The following is a 7,763-nucleotide window of genomic DNA, read 5'->3' as shown; positions in this document are numbered from 1 at the left end:
CGACTATCGCCGCCTCGATCTCCCTCTCGTCCCCAGCCTTGTTCGCTGCTCCCAGCTTCGCCTTCGCGACCTCGACCTCCCCTCTCTGCTTCGCCTCCGCGACCTCGACCTCCCCTCTCTGCTTCGCCTCCGCGACCTCGACCTCCCCTCTCTGCTTCGCCTCCGCGACCTTGACTTTCGCCGCCGCGATCTTCCTCTCGTCCCCAGCCTTGTTCGCTGCTCCCAGCTTCGCCTCCGCGACCTCGACCTCCCCTCCCAGCTTCGCCTTCGCGACCTCGACCTCCTCTCTCAGCTTCGCCTCCGCGACCTCGACCTCCCCTCTCTGCTTCGCCTCCGCGACCTTGACTTTCGCCGCCGCGATCTTCCTCTCGTCCCCAGCCTTGTTCGCTTCTCCCAGTTTCGCCTCCGCGACCTCGACCTCCCCTCTCAGCTTCGCCTCCGCGACCTTGACTTTCGCCGCCGCGATCACCCTCTCGTCCGCGACCTTGACTTTCGCCGCCGCGATCACCCTCTCGTCCCCAGCCTTGTTCGCTGCTCCCAGCTTCGCCTCCGCGACCTCGACCTCCCCTCTCTGCTTCGCCTTCGCGACCTCGACCTCCTCTCTCAGCTTCGCCTCCGCGACCTCGACCTCCCCTCTCAGCTTCGCCTCCGCGACCTTGACTTTCGCCGCCGCGATCACCCTCTCGTCCCCAGCCTTGTTCGCTTCTCCCAGTTTCGCCTCCGCGACCTCGACCTCTCCTCTCAGCTTCGCCTCCGCGACCTCGACTTTTGCTGCCGCGATCACCCTCTCGTCCCCAGCCTTGTTCGCTGCTCCCAGCTTCGCCTTCGCTAAATCTATCTCTGCAAAGGCTATCTTCTCTCCATCGCGGCTTTCTCGCGCTGCTTGTAGTCTCTTCCTCATCTCCGTTACCTCCGTCGCGGCGATCTCCCTCTCGTTCCCTCGAGCATTCCATGGGTTCAGCTCCACCGCTTCCTCTTCAGGTGGGGTATGTAGATCCTGGACATGTCCTTGACGCGTCCTTTGCCTTGAGGGTCTGCTCTCGTGCATCTCGGCATCGCGCCTTCGCTTGGATCTGTTGCCTGACATGCTGCTCGAATGGCGCTTGATTTCGAGGGGATTTGGAGCGGAGCAGGAGGATTGGAGGTTCTATTTGAAATGCCCGCTCTCAATTTCACGTGGAGGGGTCCGATTTGAAAGTACACCCCCTCTATAGAGCCTCGGGCGCGGCTTGTAAACCGGCCCCCCCGGGCCCCAGTGACCGGCGCGGCCCGGCCGCCCCGACGGTGACCCGGTCGGCGGTCGGACGGTCGGCCGGGGCCCGGCCCGGATTCTCGAGGCAAGTTTACTCCAAGTCACGGGCCCGAAAGCTGAAAGTTCATGGCAAGTTAGTCGGCATGACGATACTAGATCCGATCCGAGGCTTCTCCCACGTGTGATAGTCCCCCGAGCTACGGTGGCAATGGATCGCGGACGGACTCTCAACAGCAGCCTCGGACAGTGAAAGCGACTGAGCGATCAGTCAAGTGAAGTAGTGAAGTATGCTGAGAGAGAATTTACATAGAAGGAGCGGGTAGATTACGCTTCTCCGACATACTTGTAGGTGCGTTTGTAGTCGGATAGAGGAAGGTTTGTTGTTGTCATACCTGGGCGCTGATATTCTCGAAATGAGAATGATGAGATCGTCCTTCGAGAAAGACTGATACAGCAGTGAGAAGAACATTTTTGTGGGAAAACAACAAGTACTTTGATCTGAGGAGACGTCGCCCAGCTGAGCACGTCAATCTGCGATTGACGTCAGATGAAAGAGAAAGCTTCTCCAGCGCACACATAACGAGCAGGGACTTTATACAATCAAGGAATGCTGAGAAAACGCAACGACAACGACACACACACACACACACACACACACACACACAGGGAGGAAGAAGAGAATGACAGGCAGGTAGGCAGGCAGGCAGGCTGGCAGGCAGGCAGGACCGTTTCCAAGCACGGAGTGAAGATCATGTTAGGCCCAGCGGTGAAGAAGAAGGGAAGGACGTGGCCGTGAGGGGGGAGGTGACACCAGACACTCTCGTCCCCAAAGTAAGGCCTCAGTACAAGGCTCTTCCCCCCGTTGTGCGCTGACTCGGAGCGCGAGGTGATCCGCAACGTGATCCTCAGATCCTGCAAGGACGGAATTTCCACTGGGATACCATTGAAACGAACCTCCCCGTTGAGAAATGTCCCCACCCCTGCTACCTCCGTAGCACACAGCTGCATCTTGTGTAAAAAATTGAAGGAGTCGGCCTGTGGTGACAGTTTACCCCAACATCGGACAAGAGGTCGTGGGATCGGTACCAGGCTCTCGACGAGGCAGCTGAAATCGTCCAACCTCAAGGGATCGAAGGCAAGGGCCTTCTTTCCGTACATCGCCTGACCTCCGTCGTGAGTTGTCTTCCACACCAATGAATCCTTCTTCGATAACACAACTGACATCAACAATTTCACGTCAGTTCGCATCAGGTCGCTAATGTTGTCCTTGAACCTGGCGTAACCTCTGTACTGATGAGAAGATTCTCGTTCTTGGACAGCACCGGGATGGCAGTGCTGGCAGCAGAACACCAGGTGATGAAGACGAGAACAACTCCTTCACCTGTCATCCAGCTCCTCGAACCAATCCTTCTCACTCTCGTCCTCGCGAACATCACTCCCTAGGTTGGAGAAGACGTACGCATGCAAGCGAACCCAGGAAGGGATACCTCCCATCCTCGCCCTCACCCATCGGACGAGGTCCCCGACGCTATTCAAGTTTGACTTTCCTCCGACCACGACAAGATGCTTCAAGCTCGACGTGTCCACACACACACTCGTCAGAACGCGCGGCTTCTGGGCAGAGTCAGCCCTCAACCCATAAGTCAGGCTTGAATGGCACTCTCCCTCTACTGCTATGTAGAGCTTCTTCAAGGAGGAGGCTATCCTCGGGTTGAGGATACACTGACCTGTCAGGAGGGAACATGAGGACGACGACGTCACTCTCGCTGGCATCGGCTGAAACGCAGTCCTGGGAACCCCATGGAAGATTCCGAGGGAGCTCAGCACAGTAGACCGTTTCCTCTCATCGTCGGTTGCTCCCAACGCCAGCAGCAGGTGTTCTCCTGCTACACACACATTGCACAGCAAGTCCTCCATCATCAACTCGCAGCCGTCACAAGTGTACAGGTGCTCAGGGGTGAGCTCTGGGTATAGCGATGCGAGGTGGTCGCACACGTCTGAGACCGAAGTGTCTGCCCTGATGGGAACCTTGACGACTTGCGAGAACACATCGACCAAGACGAAGTCCTGCGAGCACGCGTGAGGTAAGGCAGCAGCTGCTGGCTCAACCATAGGGAGAGGTGGGGGGCTCATGCCGAGGAGTGTGCCAAATGAAACAAGTAGCTACGTTCAAGGACGGGAGATGATAGCACGTTCTCATCATTGCACATCAAGTTGGACATCAACAAGAGCAGGAAAAGGAGAAGATGGAAGTCGGCAAAATGAGCATGGCAAGCAACGAGCTTTGGGGGGCGACCTAACTTACCTTCTCATCGCCATGGTTGTGCTCGTTTGCCCTGCCGTGCTTGCCTGCCGACTTGCCTGTATCGTGTCCTTCGCCCCCTGCCGCCATGTCCTCCCTGTCTCTCGCTCCCCCGCCTCCTCCCTCTTTGTTATCCCTCGTTTTTGCCGGCGCCATAGCCTCTCGCACCGATATCCTCGTGGCCAATTGGGGTCCGACCGTACCCAATATTACCTTGACCTCACTTAGAACATCTACGACCTATTCCCTTACCGCTCCTCATCATGATCTCCAATCTCAGGTCGTGGAAGCGAAGCTGGGGGCAGCGAACAAGGCTGGGGACGAGAGGGAGATCGCGGCAGCAAGGTAGAGGACGAGGAAGCTGAGAGAGGAGGTCGAGGTCGCGAAGGCGGAGCTGAGAGAGGAGGTCGAGGTCGCGAAGGCGAAGCTGAGAGGGGAGGTCGAGGTCGCGAAGGCGAAGCTGAGAGGGGAGGTCGAGGTCGCGGAGGCGAAGCTAGTTGATGCGCAAACCAAGAATCAGACCCAGTTAGTAGATGATTTGCAGCGCTCTTTGTACCTCAATCAGTGCAAGCGTGCAGACTTTGATGCATCTTTGCCTATGCGGTTGGATACGGAAGGTAACCTGTACTTGCTGAGATTGTGTGCTGCCGTGCGGAGGGTTGAGGTGGTTTGAAAAGGCGAAGCGCTGAATGTTTTCCTGCAGTGTTGCATGCGGTGTCTCTCAAGTATCGCATTGCGCTGGGAGAGGTCGTTGACACGCTGAAGAGATACCTAGGCGAAGTGCTGGGATCAAGAACGGGAGCATTCAGCCACAAGAACCCCATCGACAAAGTAGTAGCAGAAGCGGGAAGAAAAGCCGGGATTGTTACTTGTATGATCGAGGCATGCTCGGGGAGCGGGAAATCGCTGAGTGCTGTAGACTACTTCGTACGAAATCCAAAGACATCGCTTTATTGCTTGTTCGGATACATCCAGGAACAGGATTTATATCTGATTGTACGAGGCATCTCGCACATGATCAATGCAGCCATCGATCTTGATCTCCAGGCGTGTGATCGCAGGATCGATTACCTTGACCCAACAAAATGCGAGCAGGAAGTCTTGACGATCGACCTGCACGCGTACAGCTGGAACTTGCTTGGTGTTGTGGGATACCTGTTTGGCAAGACGACGGGCCCAGGAAAGGTGCGCGTGGAGGAAGCAAAGCTGTGGACAGAGAAGGAGCACCTGTGGGTGTTGGTCGATGAAGCAATCCCGAGGTATCAAGGTATGCCCTGCCGCACCAACGCCTTATGGAGGCTGTTGTTCCTCAAGAGGATGCTTCATTACCAGACAAGACCAGCACAAACAAAGCTCTCACGTCCTCTTCGTCGCTTCGTCATCGATCTAGCGTCTCTTCATCTTTTCTCGGTCTCTCGTTCTCCTTTTCTACCGAGTCCAGCATCCCTCATTGGTCTGCGTCTCTGAGCGATCATCTCCCGGTTGCTTCACGGGTCCTCGTCATCCATCTTCACGGGTCCTCGTCATCCATCTTCACGGGTCCTCGTCATCCATCTTCACGGGTCCTCGTCATCCATCTTCACGGGTCCTCGTCATCCATCTTCACGGGTCCTCGTCATCCATCTTCACGGGTCCTCGTCATCCATCTTCACGGGTCCTCGTCATCCATCTTCACGGGTCCTCAACCCATCTTCACGGGTCCTCAACCCATCTTCACGGGTCCTCGTCATCCATCTTCACGGGTCCTCGTCATCCATCTTCACGGGTCCTCGTCATCCATCTTCACGGGTCCTCATCCATCTCGTCTTGCTGCATCGACGGTTCACTAAAAGGTTTCGTTGACAGCCCGATCTCCATAAGGATCAGTATCCTATGACTTTTGCACTTCGCCTTTCCGCCTAACACCTCAGTGTGCCATCCTGAGTCTCCTAGCGCCGGAGCCATGAACAACAGGAGGTTGTGATTGTCGTTGGCTAGTTTCTTCACAAACTTCGTGAGCTGCGATTGACCAAGAGGCTTTCTCCGGTTCTTAAACTCCGCTGCTCCCCTCATGCTGCTTTGGCCATCAGGACTGTGGACGGGGCCCACAAACTCTCCGTCCCGTCTCCGCTTGTCCTTGCATCGAATGTAGTACCCGAAAGCTTTATGGTCAGGCATCTCATCGTCACTGTCCCGCAAGGGGATCAGATTACAGAAGCACTGAGTCAAGACTTTGCGGAACTCCCGTGCTGATGCTTCATCCTTCACGCAACCAAGCACCTCCTTCACTTTGCCTCTCACTTCCCTTCCGCAATGATGGCTGAGGGTTGAAAGAATGTCCTCAGGATCGGCCCAGCTCGTCAACATCACCACGACTCCTCCAAACGACTCCAGCAGGTTCCCGTCTCGGCGCAGCGCATCTACTGCTGTTGGATCATCCATGGGCTTGAGAGCGTCTCGGTGGATCCTCCTCAACACCTCAAGGCTCGAGTTGTTCCCGAAAGGTCTCCCCCCGCCAGCACAGATCGCGACGGTGATGGGGTCTACCCAGCTTGGCGGGAACTTGCTAGTTAAGTCGTTGAGTTCGATCCCATTCATCTCAATCTGATTGTCGGTCCGTTTAAGCTCAACGATTGACTCCGAGCTGCCGCGTGCAGGGACTTGGCTCATCGGCCAAGCATTGAGGACACCAAAGCCTTGCAAGATGTGCGCCTGGCACATGCTTTCGTGCGTTGCTATCTGAAACATACAGTACAACGATGAGTCTTTGAGGCTTTTCTTGTCACTTCGTACTAAGGCCAACAGTGGATTTGCTAGATCTCGAAACAAGGTCGCGCTATCTTTCCCTTGTTCACCTCTCCAATACTTGAAGAATAGGTGGCAGAGCATGGGGTTGACATTGTCGAGCAACCCCTCAATCATCTCTTCCCCAAACACCTGCTTCAGGATATCGCGCTGCTCATCAGACTGAAGGATCATCGGAGGAAGAGCTCGATGGGTGATGCACTTGATAGTCTCTTGGTTCTTGCCTCGGCTATTTCTCGTCTGCTGTAAAGCATTGTTGAAATTCATCACCAGAGTGTTGGTACCCAGCATGATGCAATGAAAGCCTGCATTACGAAGCATCCTCTTGAGGAACAACAGCCTCCATAAGGCATTAGTGCGGCAGGGCATACCTTGATACCTCGGGATTGCTTCATCGACCAACACCCACAGGTGCTCCTTCTCTGTCCACAGCTTTGCTTCCTCCACGCGCACCTTTCCTGGGCCCGTCGTCTTGCCAAACAGGTATCCCACAACACCAAGCAAGTTCCAGCTGTACGCGTGCAGGTCGATCGTCAAGACTTCCTGCTCGCATTTTGTTGGGTCAAGGTAATCGATCCTGCGATCACACGCCTGGAGATCAAGATCGATGGCTGCATTGATCATGTGCGAGATGCCTCGTACAATCAGATATAAATCCTGTTCCTGGATGTATCCGAACAAGCAATAAAGCGATGTCTTTGGATTTCGTACGAAGTAGTCTACAGCACTCAGCGATTTCCCGCTCCCCGAGCATGCCTCGATCATACAAGTAACAATCCCGGCTTTTCTTCCCGCTTCTGCTACTACTTTGTCGATGGGGTTCCTTTGGCTGAATGCTCCCGTTCTTGATCCCAGCACTCCGCCTAGGTGTCTCTTCAGCGTGTCAACGACCTCTCCCAGCGCAATGCGATACTTGAGAGACACCGCATGCAACACTGCAGGAAAACATTCAGCGCTTCGCCTTTTCAAACCACCTCAACCCTCCGCACGGCAGCACACAATCTCAGCAAGTACAGGTTACCTTCCGTATCCAACCGCATAGGCAACGATGCATCAAAGTCTGCAAGCTTGCACTGATTGAGGTACAAAGAGCGCTGCAAATCATCTACTAACTGGGTCTGATTCTTGGTTTGCGCATCAACCAGCTTCGCCTCCGCGACCTCGACCTCCCCTCTCAGCTTCGCCTTCGTGACCTTGACCTCCCCTCTCAGCTCCGCCTTCGCGACCTCGACTATCGCCGCCTCGATCTCCCTCTCGTCCCCAGCCTTGTTCGCTGCTCCCAGCTTCGCCTTCGCGACCTCGACCTCCCCTCTCTGCTTCGCCTCCGCGACCTCGACCTCCCCTCTCTGCTTCGCCTCCGCGACCTCGACCTCCCCTCTCTGCTTCGCCTCCGCGACCTTGACTTTCGCCGCCGCGATCTCCTCT

At 55.6% G+C, this 7,763-nt stretch overlaps 2 protein-coding genes across 2 annotated transcripts in view; both read right to left on the bottom strand.

Moving 5' to 3' along the window:
• Positions 1-3,710, bottom strand: GUITHDRAFT_122108 (hypothetical protein; the record flags this gene model as incomplete). The annotated part of the gene is made up of 8 exons (XM_005818628.1): positions 1-1,073; positions 1,645-1,697; positions 1,745-1,783; positions 1,979-2,287; positions 2,339-2,469; positions 2,526-2,587; positions 2,634-3,319; positions 3,558-3,710. Coding segments are annotated over 8 exons (2,506 nt in total), but the record flags the coding sequence as incomplete, so codon positions are not given.
• Positions 3,711-4,861: 1,151 nt separating this feature from the next.
• Positions 4,862-7,763, bottom strand: part of GUITHDRAFT_156508 (hypothetical protein) — a 35,719-nt gene continuing 32,817 nt past the window's right edge. Inside the window, exon 2 of the mRNA XM_005818627.1 lies at positions 4,862-5,177. The gene's annotated coding sequence lies outside the window, so the exon portion shown is untranslated. The remainder of the gene's footprint in view (positions 5,178-7,763) is intronic.

Source organism: Guillardia theta (assembly GCF_000315625.1).
Source record: "Guillardia theta CCMP2712 unplaced genomic scaffold GUITHscaffold_283, whole genome shotgun sequence".
In the NCBI taxonomy this organism is placed as follows: Eukaryota; class Cryptophyceae; order Pyrenomonadales; family Geminigeraceae; genus Guillardia; species Guillardia theta.
Note: the sequence above shows the minus strand (reverse complement) of the source record. Positions and strands in the feature narration are given on the sequence as shown.